We start from the raw sequence: 24,332 nt of genomic DNA, 5'->3' as shown, positions 1-24,332 counted from the left end.
TACCTAGAGGAGGCCCAGGACCGGTTCAGTCGCTGTGACTGGTGTTGGCCGTGAGTGGTAATTGAACTCGGGTCACTGGGTTCATAGCGCAGCGCGCTAACTGCTACACCACCGCTCACCACAGTCACACACAAGCGTGCATGTATACGTGCGTGTGTGTGTGCGCATGAGTGTGCACGTGCGTGTATGCACGTGCGTGTATGTGTGCGCTCACTTACGTGTGTGCCTGCTTGAGCGTGTGTGTGCGTTTGCTTGTGTGCGTGCTCGTTGCGTGCGTTTGTGTGTGTGCATGCTCATCTCTGCGTGCGTGCGTGAGCGTGCTCGTTGCATGTGTGTGCTCTTTTTGCACGTGTGCACATGTGTGTGTTTGCGTGTTTGTGCGTGCATGTGTTCGTACGTGTGTGCGCACGTGTGCATGTGTGTGTGCGTGTGTGTGCTTGCGTGTTTGTGCGTGCATGTGTTCGTACGTGTGTGCGCACGTGTGCATGTGTGTGTGCTTGCGTGTTTGTGCGTGCATGTGTTCGTACGTGTGTGCGCACGTGTGCATGTGTGTGTGCGTGGGTGTGCTTGCGTGTTTGTGCGTGCATGTGTTCGTACGTGTGTGCGCACGTGTGCATGTGTGTGTGCGTGCTCATTGTGTGCGTGCTCTTCGCGTGTGCAGGAGCGGGATCTGCTGCTCGAGGTGCTGCCGCCCACGAGGGAGGGCTCCGCCGAAGCGCAGCAGCAGCCGACGACGCGGCACAAGTGGTTCAGTGGCCCCCAGCACTCGCTGTCCTCCGTCGACGAAAGCAGGGTGATGCTGACATCGTTACACGACGTGACGCCATCGCATCTTCATTAATAATAATAATTTAGTAGTCGCGTCGTTCCACCATTCTGATATTGCACGGCTGTCACGAGAGCGCTGTGCTGTGTCGCACCGACCGTGTGCCGTTCGTAGTTTTGGAGGGGGCAGCGACGTCGCTCGCTCTGCGCGACTCCAGTCGAGTCGTGGGAATGACGTTAGGGGATCATGAACGGGGGCGCCACGGTGGCTTGGAGATGTTAACTACCTCGCCTGGTGTACAGGGGGTCGTGGGTTTGAACCCAACCCTGACGCCTGCTGCTGTATATTCGGAGCTTGCGTGCCTCTCTCTCTTCCCGCGGCTGCGTGGATTTATCTTTGGGTCCTCCGGTTTTTCCCTCCACATTTAGAATCAAAATGCGTACAGAGTACTTGGTTGTGATGAATGTCCACTTGGTAAGTCACTTCGTTGATTTGTGTTAGCCAGGTCGCTTCTGAATAAGAGCTATGTAGCTCAGTATGTTTTACCTAGTAAAATACAATAGTTTATATTCTTGGTTCTTTTGGTAAAGTCACGTATTATTATTTCCCTTTTACGGGACTTTACCGAAAGAACCAAGAATATGAATCCCTGCAGTTACGAAAGCTTTAAATCACAAATAGTTTAGTTTAGTTTGAACGTGCCCTGTGAGGCCGACAGCACGTGTAGTGTTTTCTGGTTCATTGCACAGTCACACCATTACATTCATGTCACGCCAACCACACACGTTACACAACACCACACACGTTACACAACACCACACACATTACACCACACCACACATTACACAACACCACACACATTACACCACACCACACACATTACACAACACCACACACATTACACAACACCACACCACACACATTACACAACACCACACACATTACACCACTCCACACACATTACACCACACCACACACATTACACAACACCACACACATTACACAACACCACACACATTACACAACACCACACCACACCACACACATTACACAGCACCACACACATTACACCACACCACACACATTACACCACACCACAAACATTACACCACACCACACACATTACACAACACCACACACATTACACCACACCACAAACATTACACCACACCACACACATTACACAACACCACACACATTACACCACACCACACACATTACACCACACCACACACATTACACAACACCACACACATTACACAACACCACACACATTACACAACACCACACCACACCACACACATTACACAGCACCACACACATTACACCACACCACACACATTACACCACACCACAAACATTACACCACACCACACACATTACACCACACCACACACATTACACAACGCAACACACATTACACAACACCACACACATTACACCACACCACACACACCATCGCCACCACGTACCAGACCAAGACCTCCGTTTGGAGAGCCATTGGCCAGGGTTCAATGTGTGACTGCTTTGGGAGCGAGATTTAATAAAATATTGTAAATTTAATATCTTCTAATTTATAACTAAAACATTTGAAAAATGTTTTCTTTGCCTTCCACAGCCCTTGAGACTGGCTCCAGAAGAGCTGGGAGTGTCCAACGTACGATTTATGAGCACAGTGACACAACATATTAAATATAACCACCACCATCACCATCATCATCATCGGCAGCAGCAGCAACACCACCAGCACTATTGGCATGATTAACATCATCATCATCATCACTGCCTGTGCTATCATTATAAGAACCATAATCATCACCGTCAATGTCATCATCACGGTTATCATCACGGTCATCCCCCACCTCCGATTAGTGTGGTTGGCTACGTTGGGTGAGAAAGAAGTTCAACATATGTACGTCATCATCACGAGCGTCATCCACATCGTCAGTTGCACCACGGCTCGCACACTCGCCGAGGCGCACCGCCGCACCGCGCCACCCGGGCGCCACCCTCGCCGAGCGCTGGCTTAAGGCCTCGCGCCGCTCACTGACGCGCGCCGCGTGCCTCGCAGCCCGTGCTCTACACGGCCAACGGGAGCCCCGGGCGCCCCGTGCAGCACGACGGGGCCGCGCGGCGCCCCTCCCCTCTCATCGACCTCCGCGACCTCCGCGACCTTGACAACCGCGACCTGCTGATCGACCCTGGCGACCCCCTCTCTCCGGGCTACGTGGAGATCCCCATCGAGTCGCCCTCCTCGTGGAGACCTTCGGCTCAGTCCGGTGCGGACTCCGTGACCACACTCCCCGTCCCATCCTCGCCACGGCCCTCCTGCCACCCTCGCACGCGTGGTCTGATGCGTGCGTCACGAGCGGCAGACGGATGATACGTCGGTAGGAGTTATGAGACTTCACCGAGGCATGTTTCTACTGCGCAGGAGGTCTGAGAAAATACATTGGAGAAATACTGGTGCTCAGCGTGAGTGTACAAAATACGAGTACAAATTGGAACAATATTGCAAAAATATTTGGTTGAAAGAATAAATAGTGCAAGATTGCAGTGTGAGATTAAACTTCCTGTATATTTATTAAGAGAAAATATTTATAGAAGCGCCTAACTTAGAATTGTATTCATGGAGAAGCTCACTCAGGCTATGAATAATTACGAGATAAACTGGCGTCTTTATTTGAGGTCAGATATCTTCCAACTCAAACTTGCATTGAGTGCCAATCATCAGCACTCGTGGCCCTCAGCCAGTAAGCAGAAACTCCACATTCCTATGGCGGGACTTAGCTTTCTCTAAAATGGCGATTGCTCACTCCTGGAAAGGGGCCGAAATCACAAAGTGGTTGCTCTGTAAATCGTTTGTAACCGCGGATTGCATTCCATCTCCGTGGCCCAAAATCTATCGAATTTTACGTGACCTCAGCAGCAGCAGCAGGAGGAGGTGGAAGTGCTGCTGTTGCTGCTGCGTGTGTATGAGCCGACGACGTGCGAGGGTTACGGACGCAGGGTGAGCGCGAGCAGAAGAGGCGCGTCGCCAAGCATTCCCGCCGCTTTGCCTTCTGGGGCCGCCCCACGACGACGCGGCGACGACGACCTGACAACGACCACGTGACGACCACGTGACGATGACGTGACGATGACGACGACATGACGATGACGTGACGATGACGATGACGTGACGACGACGTGACGATGACGTGACAATGACGTGACCACGTGAGGATGACGTGACGATGACGTGACCACGTGACGATGACGTGACCACGTGACGATGACGTGACGATGACGTGACGACCACGTGACGATGATGTGACGATGACGTGACAATGACGGTGACGATGACGTGACCACGTGACGACGACGTGACGATGACGTGACGATGACGTGACCACGTGACGATGACGTGACGATGACGTGACAATGACGTGACCACGTGACGATTACGTGACGATGACGTGACCACGTGACGATGACGTGACCACGTGACGATAGGACGACGCGAGACGTCCGTCTGTAGAATCGTGAATGGGAGTGGTACTCCTTAGCTCCCCCCAGGCCTCGACTGTCATGGAGTTTATTTGGTGATAGAACTGGATCGCAGAAATTGAATGCATCGTCTGTTGAACGTTGTGTGGTAACTGCAATGCCCCAACTTCATGAGGTTTGCTCCGTGTGGATGGATGGCAGTCCTGCAGTTGAGTGGGTGGTTATAAAACACAGTGGCTAAAAGTGGTCAATTTACATCGAGCCAAAGGTCTTATCAGTAACATTAATTTTCACCATCATCATTCGTGTAATTTTCTTGCGGTAAGCTGCGTGTTATTATAAACAATGTAGGGTGCTAAGTTAGCCCCGTGATGAGTGGATCGCACTTTGGTTAGTCGACCGTGCTGGGCTGTGTGGCATTCTGTCACCGTTCCCTTGGTTCACATGGATGTTGTTGCTGGCCATGAGTCAGCCGGAGTGCTTCACTGATTCACTGATGCTTTCATTTCAAATTTAGCAAAACACGAAGTAGGGGGGGGGGGGTCTTTGATTGTCCCTTTAGGCTACGGTTCCACGTCTTCCACCGCCCTGCATCTGCATTCGCCCCACACTGTGGTGCTCTGTTGTGGGCCTCGATTGGGCATCAAGTGGGCCTTGCCGAGGGTATAAAAAAAATATTGTAATAGTTGTAGCTTTAATTGAAAGTGACATTGACCTGACCACGTCCTTCCGTTCTGCAGGTTTATCAGGCCAGGGGTCAAAGTGCAGCCTGGAGGGTGAAGCGGACGCCGGGGGTCAGGGGTCGGACCCGGCAGGACACTTTGGGACGGTTGGCCGGTTTCTGATGCAGCAGAGCTACGTGACGGCACTCATCGCGATGATGGTGAGCGAGCACACGCCACACACTCACCCCACACTCACCCTCAGACTCACTCCACACACTCACCCCACACTCACCCCACACTCACCCCACACTCACCCTGTCACTCACCCCACACTCACCCCACACTCACCTCTCACTCACCCCACACTCGCCGCACTCTCGAACCGCGTGAGGCGTCGGGCAGGGAGAGTAAAACGGCATCCACCCAGAGACAACGATCCCACGGTCGTCACGAGCAGCAGTGAAATATGTAAAAGCAAATTAATGCAATATGCTTACGAAACAGAATTAAAATTAACTAATTAAAACACACACTCACCCAGATTTGCGGAGAGTATGTAAGTGTGTGAGTTAGTGTGTATCTTTGTGAGTGTGTGTGAGTGTGTGTCACTTTGTGAGTGTGTGGGTGAGCGTGTGAGTGAGTGAGTGTGTGAGTGAGGCGCAGTAGTTACTTTTTTTAATGGAATTAAAGAGTCATTTGTGGTTAGCGCTGCGCTGCGCTACGAATCCGGCGACCCGAGCTCGATTCTCACTCATGGCCAACACCAGTGGCGATTATCTGAACCGGTTCTGGGCCTCCCCTAGGTTGACTCAGCCTCAAATTAGTACTTGGTGCGGTGTGTAAACATCGCCACTGGGGAGACAAAGGCGACCGGGCATGGTGCTGGTCACCCACCCCCGAGTGTGCCATGCCGGTCTTCATAGGTGTTCGCTAACAGCACTTGCCCCAACATTCCGTTGAGGCTATATGGGGAATCTTTGTCTGTCAATGTGAGTGAGTCTGTGAGTGAGTCTGTGTGTGAGTGTGAGTGAGTCTGTGTGAGTGAGTCTGTGTGTGAGTGTGAGTGAGTCTGTGTGTGTGTGTGTGAGTCTGTGTGTGAGTGTGAGTGAGTCTGTGTGTGAGTGAGTCTGTGTGTGAGTGTGAGTGAGTTTGTGTGTGTGAGTGAGTTTGTGTGTGTGTGTGAGTGAGTCTGTGAGTGAGTGTGTGTGAGTGTGTATGTGTATCTGTGTGAGTGAGTGTGAGTGAGTCTGTGAGTGTGAGTGAGTGTGTGTGAGTGTGAGTGAGTCTGTGTGTGAGTGTGAGTGAGTGTGTGAGTGTGAGTGAGTATGTGTGAGTGTGTATCTGTGTGAGTGAGTGAGCTAGACTGGTTGAGTGAGTGTGTGTATGTATGTATATATTTGGGTGTGTGTGGGAGTGTGAGTATGATCTGCCCACTGACCATCGGCTTGTCATCTGTAAGATGCACCTGCCATTCTTCCACTCCGTTGGTTGGTGTCCATCTGTGACCCCATTTCAATCCACAGTGGCCTGGTCTCAGCTAGATAAAGTTGTAAGCAAGAATGTCATCATCACTTGCAGCTGGGGTTGGCATCTCTTCCTGATGCCGAGGGGAAATGGGCGAGGTTTAGGACGGTGGCTCATGCAGCTGCAATGGCTGCTTTGGGTACACGGTCCAAACCTCCCCAAAGACCCTGGCTGACGGAGGAGGTGTTTTGGCTGGCTGAGAAAAAGCGACAGGCCCACTCTCACCATCTACAGCATCCCACATGGGAGAATGAGGAGGCTTGCCGCAGCCTTCGCTGGAAGGTTCGGAGAGCCGTGCATCGCTGCAAAGTTGAGTGGTGGTCGCGGGTTGCTGAGGAGATGGAGCCTCAGTTGTCCGCGATCACAAATTACTCTTTAACTCCATCAAAAAAGTAATTTGCAGCGCCACACCATCAGATTTGCTGAGAATTTCTGTGACGTCTTGGGTGAGGGGAAATCCCTCAGCCTGGAAACATCATAGGGCGGGGATGATCCTGCTGAGGCTGCGGTGCCTCAAATATTCCAAGTAGTCACCCCTATGAGTGGCTGGCTGATGTCCCAACTGTTGAGGATGTACAAAAGGTGGTCCAGATTCTGAGATCAGGAAAAGCGCCAGGCAGAGATGATCTCTTTAGCGAAATACTGAGGGAGGGTGGCGTTTGTACACAGACTGCCCTATATGACATCATAATAACAGTCTGGGCCACTGGACGGGTTCCGTAGGATTGGAAGGATGCCCTTCAGGAGGGGGACCGCACAGTCTACAGGGGCTTCTCCCTCCCCAGTGTGCTGGGAAAGGTCCGGGCAAGGATTATTCAACATCGCCTTGCCAGGCATGCTGGGAAGAGGCTTGCAGAGCCCCAATATAGTTTCAGGCCAGGGCGGTCCTGCACATTTCCCATATTTTCTATCTGCTTGCTACAGCAGAGGTGTAGGCAATTCCAAGAGGACCGACATCTCTGCTTTATTAATCTGGTCAAGGCCTATGATACATCAATTGGCCTGGGCTCTCGGTTGTTCTTCGTGCTTTCGGAGTCCCAGACTCTCTGCTCACAATCATTGAGGACCTTCATGATGGTTGGCAGGCCCAGGTAAATCTACATGGCTGGGAGACTGTGGCATTCCCTTTTTACCCTGGGGTGGAACAGGGATGTCCTCTGGCTCCCACATTATTTAACATATTTTTCTATCACGTAGTTCAAGAAGCTTTCCATGGCTGTACCAGAAGAATCTCCATCTGGTAAAAATGTAGTGTTGTTCTGTGGAGGCGCACACTCAATCTTGGAGGCAACACGTTTATTTAACGACCCAACAGGCTAACTACATTAACGTACACTTTATCCAATTTAACGGGGTAACTAGATGACCGGGTCAGGCCAGCGACGCCTGCCTGACCCATGACGCCGAGCGTGACGACAACCGAAGAGCGACGAGACGCGGGACCGCGGCTCGATTCCACAGACTCGCCAAGAACACGCTTGGGACCGCCCCTTGCTGCTCCTGGGCGTGACTTCGCTCCGCCTTCGGCCACGCCCCCTTCGAGACCTTTCCAGAAGGCCTCGACCGAGCATCACGTGCCCCTCAAGCCCCCCTCGGGCCCCCCTCACTACCCTGTCCCGGTCACGTGCCCTCTCGGGTTCACTCAGACTACCATGTGCCCTCTCTCAGGCCGTCACCAGGACTATGCCCCCTAGGGCCCGCTCGCATGCCGCACTCACTCTGGTCCCAGAGAGAGGCTCCAGATGCACAGTAGCACTCCTATGACATCATTTACGTCACTACACAAATACAATGGGAGGCTGAACGATGGCCGGGTGCTGTCAAGGGATGGTTCCCTATTGGTCAACCATGTTATGTATGCTGATGATCTGGTCATTGCTGCTTACTCAGAGAAGGAGTTGGAGGCACTGCTGTTGAACCTGGAGTGTGCCACTAAGAGGTGGGGCCTTACCATCAGCCCCACCAAAACTAAGCACCTGCCTGGGTATTTTGTGCCATCAAACACTTCACCCCCTCAACTGCCAATTGGTGATAGGGCAGTTGTGGAGAGAGTGGAGAGTTTTCCATTCCTGGGAAGTGTGTTAATGACCGGCTTCAGTTTGACAGCAGAGGTCTCACTCCGAATCAGTCGAGTGGCATTATCTTTTCATTGGCTGTGTAACGCTGTGTGGAAGCTACTTGGTTTGTCGCTCCACACGAAGCCTCCTCATTCTCTTCTAAGCCACGGTCATGCCCTCCCTTCTCTATGCTTGTGAAACGTGAACCCCCCTAATGGAACATCTTTGTTGGTTATAAACATTTAGACTAGCCTGCCTACAATCCATCCTGGGTTTAATCAGGCTGGATTGTGTGAGGAGCTCACAAATTCTTGAAAGATCTGGACAAAGTCTCATCAGTGAGCTCCTCCGGCAGGCAAGGCTGCACTGGCTGGGTCATGTAGCCCGCATGCCCAGCCACCGCATGCCTAAACAGCTTTTGTTCGGCCAGATAGAGGGGGCTAAACGGGCGCGACACGGGCTAGAGAAGAGATGGAGTGATGTGGTACAGGAGGACGTGGAGCTGAGTGGACTGATATGAGTGGTATCGAGATCGGCCTCAGTGGAGGAGGCTCGTGAAGGACGCTACTGGGCAGTTGGAGGCAGTCACCCTCCAGCAACAACGGAGGACAGCGGAGTGACTCTCACAACAACGAGCGGAGCGACGGATGACTAACACACTGCAAGTTGGCACAGTGGGGGGCACAGGTGGTGCATCAGCCAGTCATCTCGGTCAATCGACCCATGGCACCTGGGTCTGCCCCGTGACCTCCTGCCAGCGGGCGTTCTACACTTCACGTGGCTTTAACATGCACATAGCCTGGCACAAGCGTCGTGGTGACGTCACCGCCACTTAGTGGCGAATGGCGGTTGTTGTTGTTGTATGAGTGTGTGTGTATCTGTGAGTGTGTGAGACTGGCTGTGTGAGTGTGTGAGTGAGTGTGTATCTGTGAGTGTGTATCTGTGAGTGTGTGAGTGAGTGTGTATCTGTGAGTGTGTGAGTGAGTGTGTATCTGTGAGTGTGTGAGTGAGTGTGTGAGTATGTGTGTGTGATTGTGTGAGTGAGTGTGTATCTGTGAGTGTGTGAGTGTGTGTGTATCTGTGAGTGTGTGAGACTGGCTGTGTGAGTGTGAGTGTGTGAGTGTGTGTGTGTGAGTGTGTGTGTGAGTGTGTGTGTGAGTGAGTGTGTGAGTGAGTGTGTGAGTGTGTGTGTGAGTGTGTGTTAGTGTATGAGTGAGTGTGTGAGTGTGTGAGTGTGTGTGTGTGAGTGTGTGTGTGAGTGTGTGTGTGAGTGAGTGTGTGAGTGAGTGTGTGAGTGTGTGTGTGAGTGTGTGTTAGTGTATGAGTGAGTGTGTGAGTGTGTGAGTGTGTGTGTGTGAGTGTGTAGTGTGGTTCAAGGAGGCTTGGACGACGTAGTCGGAGGAACACTTATTTATTCAACACAGTTGTATCTACAGGCCGAGATATACAACACTCGGAGGGGCCGATACCCGTCTAACTGGGAGATTGACAACCTATGTTACAGCTAGCCTATTCATAGGTCCTCCACTATCGGGCTAGGGGAGGCTAGCTAACCCAGCCCTGGTTAAGCTGGGATTACGGCACCCTGAGTTCCCAGACCGGCTCTTACAAGGGCATCGGCTCTGGGCTCTTGGGGCCACGCCACTGGCTGGCCTTGGTCGGTCCTGAGAAGGACAGCGATCCAAGGGAGTCCCAGGGCCTATCTAGCAGGTCTTCTTGCTTCTCTGGTTAAAGCTGAACACTGAACCCCGAGCCCTCCGGCTCACCGCCTTATATAGCCACTCCCCCCTGAGGGGTGGGGCCGCGGGGGATCCCAGCGCCGTGTTAGCCCCCCAGGCTAAACGGCGCGGACGTCGATGTAAGCACCTGCTCGCGTACAGACATAGCCACGCCCAGTGTGTTTGTTTCCCATCCGTATCAACTCTATAACACCCCCTCCGTAACACCTCTACAAGTGTGTGAGTGAGTGTGTGAGTGAGTGTGTATCTGTGAGTGTGTGAGTGAGTGTGTGTGTGTGAGTGTGTGAGTGAGTGTGTGAGTGTGTGAGTGAGTGTGTGAGTGTGTATCTGTGAGTGTGTGAGTGAGTGTGTGAGTGTGTGAGTGAGTGTGTGAGTGTGTATCTGTGAGTGTGTGAGTGAGTGTGTATCTGTGAGTGTGTGAGTGAGTGTGTGAGTATGTGTGTGTGAGTGTGTGAGTGAGTGTGTATCTGTGAGTGTGTGAGTGAGTGTGTGTGTGTGTGTGAGTGTGTGAGTGAGTGTGTGAGTGTGTGAGTGAGTGTGTGAGTGTGTATCTGTGAGTGTGTGAGTGAGTGTGTATCTGTGAGTGTGTGAGTGAGTGTGTGTGTGTGAGTGAGTGTGTGAGTGTGTGAGTGAGTGTGTGAGTGAGTGTGTATCTGTGAGTGTGTGAGTGAGTGTGTATCTGTGAGTGTGTTAGTGAGTGTGTGTGTGTGAGTGTGTTAGTGAGTGTGTATCTGTGAGTGTGTGAGTGAGTGTGTATCTGTGAGTGTGTTAGTGAGTGTGTATCTGTGAGTGTGTGAGTGAGTGTGTATTTCTGAGTGTGTGAGTGAGTGTGTATCTGTGAGTGTGTGAGTGAGTGTGTGATTGAGTGTGTGAGTGAGTGTGTATCTGTGAGTGTGTGAGTGAGTGTGTGTGTGTGTGTGTGTGAGTGTGTGAGTGAGTGTGTGAGTGTGTGAGTGAGTGTGTGAGTGTGTATCTGTGAGTGTGTGAGTGAGTGTGTATCTGTGAGTGTGTGAGTGAGTGTGTGAGTGTGTGAGTGAGTGTGTGAGTGTGTATCTGTGAGTGTGTGAGTGAGTGTGTATCTGTGAGTGTGTGAGTGAGTGTGTGTGTGTGTGAGTGTGTGAGTGAGTGTGTGAGTGTGTGAGTGAGTGTGTTAGTGAGTGTGTATCTGTGAGTGTGTGAGTGAGTGTGTATTTCTGAGTGTGTGAGTGAGTGTGTATCTGTGAGTGTGTGAGTGAGTGTGTGATTGAGTGTGTGAGTGAGTGTGTATCTGTGAGTGTGTGAGTGAGTGTGAGTGTGTGAGTGAGTGAGTGTGTATCTGTGAGTGTGTGAGTGAGTGTGTATCTGTGAGTGTGTATCTGTGAGTCTGTATCTGTGAGTGTGTGAGTGAGTGTGTGAGTGAGTGTGTGAGTGAGTGTGTATCTGTGAGTTTGTGAGTGTGTGAGTGAGTGTGTATCTGTGAGTGAGTGTGTGAGTGTGTATCTGTGAGTGTGTGAGTGAGTGTGTATCTGTGAGTGTGTGAGTGAGTGTGTATCTGTGAGTGTGTATCTGTGAGTGTGTATCTGTGAGTCTGTATCTGTGAGTGTGTGAGTGAGTGTATGAGTGAGTGTGTGAGTGAGTGTGTATCTGTGAGTTTGTGAGTGTGTGAGTGAGTGTGTATCTGTGAGTGAGTGTGTGAGTGTGTATCTGTGAGTGTGTGAGTGAGTGTGTATCTGTGAGTGTGTGAGTGTGTGAGTGAGTGTGTGAGTGTGTATCTGTGAGTGTATATCTGTGAGTGTGTGAGTGTGTGAGTGAGTGTGTATCTGTGAGTGTGAGGGTGTGATTGAGTGTGTGAGTGAGTGTGTGAGTGAGTGTGTGAGTGAGGGTGTATCTGTGAGTGAGTGTGTATCTGTGAGTGTGTATCTGTGAGTTTGTGAGTGTGTATCTGTGTGAGTGAGTGTGTGAGTGTGTATCTGTGTGTGTGTATCTGTGAGTGTGTATCTGTGAGTTTGTGAGACTGGCTGTGTGAGTGACCCCCGCGGCTGCCGCTGTGTGCGATGGGGCCGTGCGAGTGGCCACGACGGCCCCCGGGCAGCGTGTGGTGAGAATGCCGCCACGGGGCGGTTCCCTGGGCTCAGCTTCAAGCGGCGTCCGAGCAACCATACTTCACCCCCACTCCCCGCGGGGCCAGGGGATGGCATCCGGCCCACGGCCCACGACTCCGCAGGCCCGCTGTGGCCTCGCTTCAGCAATGCTGAGAGCGGTTTATTTCCATTTTTTTTTTCGGATTCGTATTTTTATCGTCTAGCAGTTTGCGCGCCACGCTCGTCACGCGGTATCCATCTCTACGCGGTAGATTTGGGTTGTTTTGCGTGGCTTGCATTCTGGACAAGTTACCCAGAATGCACCCGTCCTCGTCGCATCTCGGAAGCTAAGCAGGTTGAGTGTGGACGGTGCCTGGATGAGCGACCCACCACCTTGCGCGCAAGACAGATGTGGGAGGCGTGGCGGGAGAGCAGCACAGAAAAATCCATTGCTGCGTTATGCAACCCTCTGCACCTTCATAAACCCACGATGACCGGCATGGTGAAGTACGGTTAAATATACCTCTCGGCCTGCAAGACATGGGGAAGTACACATTCAGCAGTGGATAAACAAAAAAAATTGGCTGGACATGTAACAATTGTTCTTTCCACCTTCATCGTCACGATCGTCGTAATCATCGTCATCCTCAAGCAGAATTGGCACTCCGCCTGATTGAGCCACGAGGCAGCTCTTTGTCTTGGGTCCAGTTGAGGAGGGTAAGATTTTTCTAGACATCATCCCCCCTCTCCATCCAACACCCGGGCGGGCTTCCAGCTGCTCCATCAGCAGCTGTTGCCAAACTCGGTGAGCTCACCTTGAGTGGAGCCCACGGGGTGTCTGTCCACAGTCTCACTCTCACGCCCGTTGGTGGGAAAAAAAACACAAAAATATTCCTGAGCCAAGCCCCATTGCATCCTGGCAACCTGCTGAGAAGTACGCGTCTGTGATGCAGTCTGTTCTCCTATAACGGCGAATTTGATATATTGACGCGATGAATGTATTTGGGAACACATTTTCATCACGCGGGTGCGAATTAGATATAACGCGATCAAGCGAATGGAACTACGTCGTAGTGCGAGTAGGAATAAGCGGTCATACGGCTGCATCGACGTAGCATCACACGAGGCTTTGGGATGCTGCTGGATGCTTCTGTCTTTGTTTGGCCTGCGTACGCATCTCACATGTTATCGTGGACTTGCTTTAACCTATATCTTTTATTATAATGCGATTTTTCCATAACGCAGTGTTCTTTAGGAATTCAGCTACGACCGTGTTATAGGAGTACAGACTGCACACACAAACAGGCCGGCGTGCAGCAGGGGCAAGCCACATCATCATCATCGTGGGGACACAGAAAAGCTCACTCCAATTGATGCATGAAGCTGATGCTGGACCGTCACTAAGATGACATCGTCGTCGTCGTTGTCATGCTATGTGCACCAGAGACACATCCCCACCACCTTGATATTACTGATGTAAGAACAAAGGTAGATTTTAGTGAATGGGTAAATATATTAACGTATGACATTGCAGAGGCAGCGTGGTTCTCACAGAGAGACTGCAGATGGCCAGGGATGTTCCTGTCTTCTATTTAGCGCATGGCGTGAGCACGGGCAGCGCCGGGCGCAGTCAGTTACACTCTGACATTGCCGACGAGAGGACGAGGTCGATGGCAGACAAGAGAACACCGTTAACATCAAGCGCTTGCTCCAGGAGGTGGGAGACTTGGACCGACTCCGAGTAATTAGGTCAAATCCATAGAGAGACAAAATTATAAACAGAATGTCACACATCGGCCGTTGTAATTTCTGAAGTGCGTCACTTCACCCCGTAAATGTCGCTGTCCTTTGCAATGCCATATTTTTTTTTGTCGTAGGTACAAAACCTCGCACACATACACCTCTCCGCAAATACACGTTGCAGACGTACGAACATACTGACTCGCTCACTCACAGCGCTGTGCAGTGTGAAACGGCCGCGGTGGAGTGGCGGGTCTCCGTGTGAGTGGTGATCGGCCTGTGGGTTCTGGCGCGTGGGGCTGCTGCTGCTGCTACTGTAGGGAGTATAGCTCGTGCACCTGCCAGTTATCTGAGTCAGTCCACCCATGGCACCTGGGTCTGTCCCGTGACCCGACACTTCACATGGCCTTAACGTGCACATAGCCTGGCACAGTTGCCATGGTAAAGTCACCTCCACTTAGTGGCGAATGGCGGTTGTTGTTGTTTCTCGCCGGTGTTCGTTTCAGACATGGGGAAACCAAAATCGCGACATTCCCCGTGTGTGTGTGTGCGTGCGTGCGTGTGTGAGTAATGTTCACCGGTTTGGTTCGGTTTATTTTTGGCACAGGTGAAACTCGCTGGGCAGTGTGCGCCCATTTTCGATGGGGGGGTGGAGGCTGGTTACACGGTGCTGCACGATAACGTCTCCACGTGAGATTTTGCCAGGACGAGCCGACGAGGAACCACGACTGCGAGCATTTCCCCGCCGAACACGTGTGGCGGGAGAGCGTTTCCTTTGTCCGAACAAAGTCGCCACCGCAGACAAAGTTTGTGCAAGAGGAGGTGGCGGTGTTATTTTTAACGCGGAGCGCGTTGCGTGTCTGAGCGACGGCGTGGCGCGACCCGCGCTGCTATCGGCGCGAGACAGCTCTCCGTCTGGAAACTATGAGCCGGGCTTGCGCTGGCCACCTGCCCATCCTCGTCGTGACCTCGTCGTCCTCCCGCCTCGTCCCGGGCGGGCCTTGGAGGTTTCGAGAGCCGGCAGGAAGTCACGGCGGGTCAAGTGGGAACTCGGCGAGCCCCCTCCAAATCGTAATCACTCCACCGAGGGATACGAATGATCTGAATTTATAGCTCCTTCCTTCTCGGCGTGTGCGCGTCAATGTGCGTGCGTGGGCGTGTGTGTGTTCATGGGAAGCGGTGGCTCAGTGGTTCACACACTGCGCAGTCTCGGAAACTTGGGTTTGATTCCCGACCGTGACGAATATCATTGGAAAATGGGATCTGAACCGGTCCTGAGTTTCCCCAAGGCCAATTGACCCTTAGATGTGAACCGGTGTGGTGTGTAAGCATCAGCACTGGGGAGACAAAAGCGGCCGGGCGTGGTGTAGGCCACCCAACACCATGTGTGCCGTGCCGGTCTTCATAGGTGCTCGCTAACAGCACTTGCCCCAACAGTCTATTAAGGCTACACGGGTTTGTATGCTAGTGGATACACAGATATATATATATACATTCGATTCTTGCTCCCAGCCAACATCAGTGGTGAATACTTAAACCAATCCTGGGCCTCCCCGAGGTCGACTCAGCCTTACACGGGTACCCGACGTGGCGTGCGAACATTATTTCCGTACTGCCCTTAATAGGTGCTCGCTAACAGCACTCGCCTCAACAACTAGGAAAATGGGAATATCTGTGTACTCGCGTGTGAACCTGTATGTGCATCTGCGTGTGACCGTGTGCCCCCGCGCGTGTCTGCGCTCGTGTCCCAGGCTTGGAGCATCACCTACCACAGTTGGCTGACCTTCGTGCTGCTGCTGTGGTCGTGCCTCATCTGGATGATGCGGAACCGGCGCCACTACACCATGCTGAGCGCTCCCTTCCTCGTGGCCTACGGCAACGTGCTCTGCCTGCTCGCCTACGTGTGGAGCCTGCGCCTCAACGAGCACGAGCTGCCGCTCAAGGCGGGTACCGGCACGGCGCTCCGCCAGCGGGAGACGCGCTCGCTCGCATAGTCACCCTCTCGCTCGTTTACTCGCTCACTCAGAGCCGTATTGACCGGCTGGCTGGCTCGCGCTGATTTGCACCGCAATGCAACGGCCTCCTCGAGTCGAGTGACGTCGAGGGATCTGTAATGTCCACTGGGAAGGGAAGGAGACGACGCGGAGTAGTTTATGGTGAACGCGGCCGCTGTATTAACCAGGGCGGCCTGCCGGATTCGGACCGCGAACCTCTGCGGCGAGCGCGCTACCGCTGGGCCATGTGACGCAATCTCCATGATCTGAGTTGGTGACTTCTGTCCTGAAATGAGCTCACACGTAACGATGGTCAAATCACTCGGTACTCGCTAAACAACAATATCAACAATAATAGTAATAGTCATCATCTGACCACACACTGAGCATGAGGTCCGTGTTACAGGATCACCGGCCCGTGTCGGTGACAATCTTGAGTTGAGCAGTAATGATGTTTTTGATTTTAGCAATGAGTTACTCGAAACGTTAGCCACTGTTTGCCAGCAGCCATAGCCCCGGCCAAATTGGCTAATGACCCGTAACAATAATAATAAAATCTAAAATAGAATAAATTACTAAATAACCGTACACAATCAGACCTTCACTGAACCGGGGAATTCTGGATGCTGGGTCTGAAGATAAAAGTCGAATTGAGAAGCGTACACAAAGGGGGCACGGGGGCCACACCATGGATCGTGGGATCCAATCCCCGGCCGCGCGCGGAGTCGGCGGCAGGCGGCCGTCTAAGGGACACAGATTTTATTTTTTCCAAAGGCTGGATCACGGCCATGTAAAAATATGTCAAGGGAAATATATTGCAAGCGATCAAAGGGAGCTTTAAAAGCCACTTGACCTTACAAGGGCATTTCTTTACACGATGCTCTTAATTGCTGAAGAATGCTCAGATCTGCCGTGGGCCTCGCACCGGGCAGCGCCCCGAGGAGTCTCTGCGCGTCGTAGCCGGATTGCTTTTGCTCGCTTTTACTCAACTCTCTTGCATGGCAAACAAGTCCGTGACTCAAAGTTTGGGTTTCCGTGAAGATCACGAGTTGACTATGCAACTCACAACGAGGGATTACAACAGATACAATGAAATAAGCGTCAAACATTGACATCCGTCTCGTTCATTCGTCGCCCAGATCTCCTTAAGCAAACCAGACGGTGAAACTCACTCGAATCTCTGCGAGTTAACTGAAGAACACGCATGGTCCCACAGACAGGGCGCCACGGTGGCAAGATGTTAACTACCTCGCCTGGTATACAAGAAGTTGTGGGTTCGATCCCCACCCTGACGCCTGCTGCTGTATATTTGGAGTTTGCGTTTCCTTCCCATGGTCGCGTGGATTTTTCTCCAGATCCTCTGGTTTTCCCCTCCACATTTGGAGTATTTGGCTACTGTAAAATTCCACGTGATAAACCACTTCGTTGAGATATCATTTTGTGGCCAGGTCGCTTCTGAAAAAGAGCTGTATAGCTCAGTGGGACTTACCTGGTCAAATAAAAAATAGTTTAGTTTGAGTTTAGAGAGTTAGATTGTGCTATCATCGTGAGCGCCGTATGCTGGAGAAACACGGTGGCTGTCCCTGTGCGCCGCTCGCGGTCCCCGTGCTGCTTAGGTCGGGGTGGTGGAGTTCGCGCCAATTGGCCTGGTGCGCGAGGACATCCCCTGCGTGTCTCTCGGCAGCAAGGTACATACGCACACCGGCACGCACCAAGCACACCGCCATGCACCACGTACACCGGCACGCAGCACGCACACCGGCACGCACCATGCACACTCGCACAGACTAACCGGCACATACACACAGGCTTTGTTGTGAGATCTTCGTGCATTGGCTGCTGCACTATTTCCATTGCCCTGCATTGCTGACGAGGACTTTCTTACGTGAGTTATTTTTTTAAACGAAGGTAATCCTTAAAGCGATCCATCATGTACAAGTAACAGTAGTCAGATTACGCGCTTTAAACGCAGTAAAAATAAGGGATATCCGGTTCCTGCTCCGGTGATCTTCGAACAGCAGCCACCCTCCCCAGCGTGGAGCCTGCACGTGGTGATGTGATGATGATGGCGATGATGGGATGTCGTCGTGGTGTCACGTGATGCAGCTGCTGTACAACGCCACCTTCTGGCTCCTGCTGCGACAGCGCCTGAAGGAGCGCCTGGAGGCGCAGCCCGAGAAGGAGCAGCCCCCACCCCCACCAGGGGGTACGCGGACGGGGTGGGAGGGGGGGTGATGGGGGTGGTGGTGGTGGTGGTGTAGGTGATGATGGGGGTAATGGGGGTGGCGTTGATGATGATGATGATGATTGCGTGTCATGCCAGTTGCAGGGAATTCTCCTACCGTATTGGCTGCAAGGTCAACCCCACACGGGGGTCAACGCAGCTCCAGTGTCATCGTCGTCTGTCCCTCTGTGTGCGTGTGGGGAGCCGGTAGTGTAGTCGCTGGCACACTGCGCTACCAACGCAGCGATCTGAGTTTGAGTCCTGATCATGGCCAACATTGGCGATAAGCATCTGAAACGGTCCTGGGCTTGGGCCTCTCCTAGGTCGACACAGTACCAAATGAGTATCTGGTGTGCGGTGAGTAAACACCGCCACTGGGGAGACATGCGGCCGTGTGTGGTGGCGGCCGTACCACCGACTCGTACGCGGTAGCGAGACGTTAACAACCTCACCTGGTATGCAGGAGGTCGTGCGTTCGACCCCGACCTTGACGCCTGCTGTATATTTGGAGTTTGCATGTCTTTCCCCGCGGTCGTGCGGATTTTTCTGTGGGTCCTCCGGTTTTTCCCTCCATATTTATAATCAACATGACGTGTTTATAGTATTTGGCTGAATCTTGACTTAAAGCTTTTGTGACTGTAGGAATTCATATTCTTTGGGTCTTTCAGTAAAGCCACGTAGATAGAAAAAATAATACAATATCACGACATTTCGATCGCAACACACCTGAAGACGATTGCTTGTGTTGCGATCAAAACGTCGTGATATTGTATTATTTTTTCTATCTAAAGAATATAGTATTTGGCTGCTATAAATTTCCACATGATAGGCCGCTTCATTGAGCTATTATTTGTGGCCAGGTTGCTTCTGAAATTGAGTTACGCAGGTCAGTGGGCTTTACCAGGTAAAATAAAATCTCTAGTTTAATGCTCTCAATCGCAGCGCTTGCCCCAACAGTCTGTGCGGCTACGCGGTGGACCTTTGTCATTGATCTTTGTCGTTCGTCTTCATCGTTCGCCTTCGTGTGCGCGCGAGCTCAGAGGCCGAGGGCGAGGCGGGCAGCAACCTGATGCACGTGCTGGGGGCCCTGGTGCGCGGCCTCTTCGTCAAGTACTGGATCTACGTGTGCGGGGGGATGTTCTTCTTCGTGGGCCTCCAGGGCCGCCTCGTCACCTACAAGATCATCTACATGGCGCTGTGCCTCGGCTGTGTGGCGCTCTACCAGGTGCCGCCCCGCGCTCGCTCCAGGCTTTTGCCGCTGGTGCCCGGGTGGCGTCGGGCTGCCCGGGTGGCGAGTCGGTAGGCGGTGAGACGATGGGAGCGGCAGTCGCTTCTCGAGAGCCACCTTGCTCGTAGACTGCGTCGGGCCAGCACTCACGGATCGCGTGAGTGGCCAGATGGGGTCGTTCCCCAGCCGTCGCTAACGTTAGTGACGAATTATATATCTGAACCGGTCCTGGCCGTCGCTCTAGGTTGACTCGGCCTTAAATGAGTGGTCCTTACCACACCGCCCATTTTCACAGTTGTGTGAAATAATGAAGCTCAATAGTGGGATTATTTTCTCTAAATTAACCCTTGTTGTAGCTGATATTCGGTGCACGAATCAAGCTAGGGTGCACCCTAAACAAGCAAATATGAACAAATTATGACGACATCACATTAGCGGCACTTGCGACTACAGTGTGTTCGAGGCTAGGTAGGGGATCTTTGTCTCTGTGTGTGTGCGCGCACGCGTGTATGTTGTGCAGGTGCATTATAACTGGTGGCGCCGGTTGCTCAAGTACTTCTGGATGGTGGTGGTGTCCTACACGATGCTGGTCACCATCTTCATCTACACCTACCAGTTCGAGTCCTTCCCCGGCCTGTGGAGGAACATGACGCGGCTCTCGGACTCGCAGTGAGTGTGCCGCTCCCGCTCAGGCACGGTCCTCCCCTCCCAGCCCCCCCCCCCCCCCTATTGGGGGGGTGGGGGGCTGGGGGGATGGGGGCTGTATCTCTCCACCTGGGGGGGTGGGGGCTGTCTTTTTCCACCTGGGGGGAATGGGGGGCTGTCTCTCTCCACCCACCTGGGGGGGAGGGGGCTGTCTCTTTACCCACCTGGGGGGGTGGGGGCTGTCTCTTTACCCACCTGGCGAGGGGGGGGGGCTGTGGCGTTATCTTGGTGTGGTCTGGAACCTTTTTGTTTTTGCTCGCTTGCCTGGTCTTGATAAATCGGACTTATATAACAAAGTAAATCATATATAATTATCTCTAACATTTATTTATACAGATATTTATATTTAGTGACTTGGTTACCATATTCTCTATTTAGAACTCCTATCGTGTGTTTGTATTGTTTGCCGATGTAACTCGCTGACCCAGTGCCCCGTACTGGACATCTGTGAACAAGAGCTTCATAGCTCATCGGCATCCTCCCCCAGTCTTAGTACAGATTCTGATTGTGGGAGAATCTGTGCGCGCATGCGAGTCCGGTACCGCGCACGTGTCTTTAGGTTGGGATCGGTGGTGCAGCGGTTAGCGCGGCTCGCGCTACGAACCCGGCGACCCGAGTTCGATTCCCGTTCACGGCCAACGTCAACTGATGTAAATTTTAACCGATCCCGGGCCTCCCTTAGGTCGACTCGGCATTAAACGAGTACCCGGTGCGTCGCCTCAGCGAGGAGACAAAGGCGCTCCGGCGTGTCCGGTGCACTCAATCAGCACTTGCCACAGCAGTCTGTGATGTCCTGCGGGGCACCTTTGTGTCGGCCGCAGGCTGCGTGATCTGGGTCTGCAACAGTTCAGCGTGTCGGAGCTCTTCACCCAGGTGCTCATCCCCACCGCCTTCCTGCTCTGCTGCATCCTGCAGCTGCACTACTTCCACGACAGCTTCCTGGCGCTCACCGACCTGGACAGGGCCGCCCGCGCTAACCAGGGCGTTGCCTACAGGTGCCGTGCATGCAGAGCACGCACGCACGCAGGGCACGCACGCAGAGTACGCACAGACGCACACAACATGCACAGCACGAGCACACATGCATACACACACGCAGAACACGCATGCAAAGTGCACACGCATGTCATATCTTCTGAACACAATATTGCTTCACACACAAATCACACCTCCGATTAGCACGGTTTGCTCCGTACGGTGTGAAAGAAGTTCAGCATACATGCACATATAAATGTACGCATAGCGATGCACGCGATGCGTACTGTGCATACACAGCATTGCACAGCACTCACCATGCATGCAGGCACCACAGCCGCAACCTACACGTGTGCGCACACACACAAATGCGCGCGCGGCTCCGAAAGCTACGTGCGTTTCCCCATTCCTCTTCAAAGCCAGCGCTGATTCAGCGCACTGCGCTTGTGTGTCCACAGCGGAGCGTTGTCTTAAGACGTAACACCCCTCCGATATTATCACCTCACATCTCCCACCCCCTTGCCTTGTACGCGTTCCGACGCGTGCCGCTTGCCCGCGTGGAATGAGCCATTGTCAAAGTGTGGGGGGGTAGGGGGTGTGCTTTGCCTAACCCAGAATAAGCGGCTGCGCTTTTTTCGCCGAGTCCGACGACTCCTAACGCCTCGCGTAAAACTGTCGGTGTGGGTGCTGTCGGTGTGGGTGCTGTCGGTGTGGGTGCTGTCGGTGTGGGTGCTGCTGCATTGGGAGCAACGGTACCGGCGGGTCTACCACCTTAGCGCAATACAACACGAATGGTCTTGCACAGCGTTAGTCCCGATGTGCATCTGAATCTGGTCGGGTCCTTCTCCACCACCCGCTGGGTTTGGTCGACTCCGAAATGAAGTGTCTGATCTGGTGCGTGAACGTGAGCACGGGGAAACAAAGGCAGCTGAGAATATTGGGACGTTGGCCAAACGGCTTGCCGTGCTCGCTCACCAATGTTCACAGACAGCACGCACCCCGGTCACCTGTGACGATGACGAGGGGCACCTTTGGCCGTGTGTTGCTGTGCTCGTGTGGCTAACTGGTGTGTGTGTGTGCTTTTTGTCTCTCTTTCCCTTCCTCCGCTTGCTGCTTAGCTACTCGAAAGTCAGTGGGAGAGTCTATGTGTTAGTCAATAGGTGGGTAATCCACTCACTCGCTATGCTGCATCCTCGATCTGTGCCTGTCTCTCTCAGTCAGTCTCTCTCTACCACTCTCTTTTAAACCTCTATCCTTTTATGCACGTTATTACATTTATAGTACTGCCAAAATTGCTCGTCATATGCATATCGATCAGCCCCTGCCATAGTAATGTGTAATTTCCACTCCTGGCTCAGGGCCGCCAAAGGGGATGAGCGCTGCTCTAATGTTAATTTAAGCCGGGGGAAACACCTGGACTTGGATTTGTTGTTATCGTTTACCTTGCTCAACCCCCTGTCTCTCGCGGTTTAAACGGCATGTTCTGAACGGGGTTTCACGTTTGGACAACCGCGGTGTGCTTTGCACGTAGCACACGTGCCCGGCATGCTGTGCACGAGTAGAGAGCGGTGCGCGGGTGCTTGGCATGCTTCTGGGAATGCAAGTGGCAGTTACATGTTTCTCGAGCAACGCAAGCCAGAACGTAGCCTTGAAGGGAACTGTGGGGTTCAAAGTGTGTGAAGTCTCTTCTAGCAAGTGGCTCAGCAGCGTTAATAACCCACGTTGTTGAGCAGAGAGGCTTTAAAATGTTGTATTGTCCTCGCCGTCAACTTCAGTAGCATCATCAACCTCGCCATCCCGGTTCCAGAGCGTACGGTGTCTCTCTTTGAAACAATGGGACGAGTGTATTGCATTTTATGTTGAGCTTTCGCACCGTACGTAGCCAACCGTGCTAGTCGGAGGTGCGGGGGAAGGACAATAAACTAAACACAAAAAGTAGTTCTTAGGATATGAGTTTCTAATCTAGATGATGTAAAAGTGCATAGCTCCAGTGGCTTCCTAATATTGTAAGGAAGATCATTCCCAACGGCCGCAGAACCGCACCTGAAAAAAAAGTGTGCGTCTCTACTGAATCCAGAGTGGAGGGTACACTTCACTGAGTGTTTCCCATTCTGCCACCCACCCTGCTAATTCAGCAGCGGTCACCTCTCCAACAATACCGATCCGACTGGGCGCCGCGGCTACCCACAATGCACGGCGAGGCTGGCCCTAAGCGACGGTGCTGGCGCGCTGACACATCGCGCGTCACGGACGCACTACACAACTTAGTGACATCACAGTTGTGTGAAATAATGAAGCTCACAGACCAATTCGATTTAGATGAAAATTTGCTCGTTATTACAATGATGGGATCTTTTTTTCAAATTAACCCTTGTACCTGATATTTGGTGCACGAATCAAGCTAGGGTGCACCTAAACGAGCAAATATAAACAAATTATTACTACGTCACATAAACGCTTTAAACAATACAACTGTCCAGAATTATGCTGTCACATATATCATGCTATTTTCAGGAATGGATGATGTTGAAGATAGGTTCTTACAATGGAACTGAATAAACCTTATTGGGCCAAGAAAAAACGAACTAAAAGTAATTAAATGACTTCGTGCACGCCCCTTCTGTAAGTACCGGACTTGCGAAAATAGCTTTAAACAAAAATATATATTTTTAAGCAAACACAAAGTGGACTTGTTGAGCGGAGCTAGACTAGTCCTGCGAGGATCAGGCCTCGTCTAGGCTGGCTCGCGTTGCTGCTGCTGCTGAGGTGTGGGGGGTGGGGTGTGAGGTGTGAGGTGTGGGGTGTGGGGTGTGAGGTGCTGCTGGGGTGTGGGGTGTGGGGTGTGAGGTGTGGGGTGTGAGGTGTGGGGTGTGAGGTGTGAGGTGTGGGGTGTGAGGTGTGGGGTGTGAGGTGTGGGGTGTGAGGTGTGGGGTGTGAGGTGTGGGGTGTGGGTGTGGGGTGCTACTGGGGTGTGGGGTGCTGCTGCTTCTGCTGGTAACTCCCTGCCCTCCCTCCGTCTCTCACTAACGCTCTCCCCTGTGTGTCCAGCATCAAGGAAAATCTAGGCAAAAGGCGTCCCCAGTAAGTGTGTGTACGTGTCATGAATTGGCTTGTGCAGGTTCCTCCAAGCCAACGTTCATGAGCCAAACCCCCCTCGACTCTTCCA

The 24,332-nt window shown here is 52.5% G+C and overlaps 1 protein-coding gene across 1 annotated transcript in view; it reads left to right on the top strand.

The window, feature by feature from the left end:
* The window catches only part of LOC144732241 (piezo-type mechanosensitive ion channel component 2-like), a 135,790-nt gene that overhangs the window by 40,005 nt on the left and 71,453 nt on the right, over positions 1-24,332 (top strand). The window contains exons 8-17 of the mRNA XM_078613639.1: positions 662-793; positions 2,385-2,423; positions 2,838-3,045; positions 4,996-5,138; positions 15,792-15,983; positions 17,651-17,722; positions 18,141-18,240; positions 19,299-19,483; positions 20,007-20,155; positions 21,013-21,186. Coding sequence (XP_078469765.1) covers positions 662-793; positions 2,385-2,423; positions 2,838-3,045; positions 4,996-5,138; positions 15,792-15,983; positions 17,651-17,722; positions 18,141-18,240; positions 19,299-19,483; positions 20,007-20,155; positions 21,013-21,186 — 1,394 coding nt within the window. The remainder of the gene's footprint in view (positions 1-661; positions 794-2,384; positions 2,424-2,837; positions 3,046-4,995; positions 5,139-15,791; positions 15,984-17,650; positions 17,723-18,140; positions 18,241-19,298; positions 19,484-20,006; positions 20,156-21,012; positions 21,187-24,332) is intronic.

This window comes from Lampetra planeri, chromosome 42, assembly GCF_965212315.1.
Source record: "Lampetra planeri chromosome 42, kcLamPlan1.2.h2, whole genome shotgun sequence".
In the NCBI taxonomy this organism is placed as follows: Eukaryota; Metazoa; Chordata; class Hyperoartia; order Petromyzontiformes; family Petromyzontidae; genus Lampetra; species Lampetra planeri.
The sequence above is the reverse complement of the archived record's forward strand: the minus strand, read 5'-3'. Positions and strand labels throughout refer to the sequence as shown.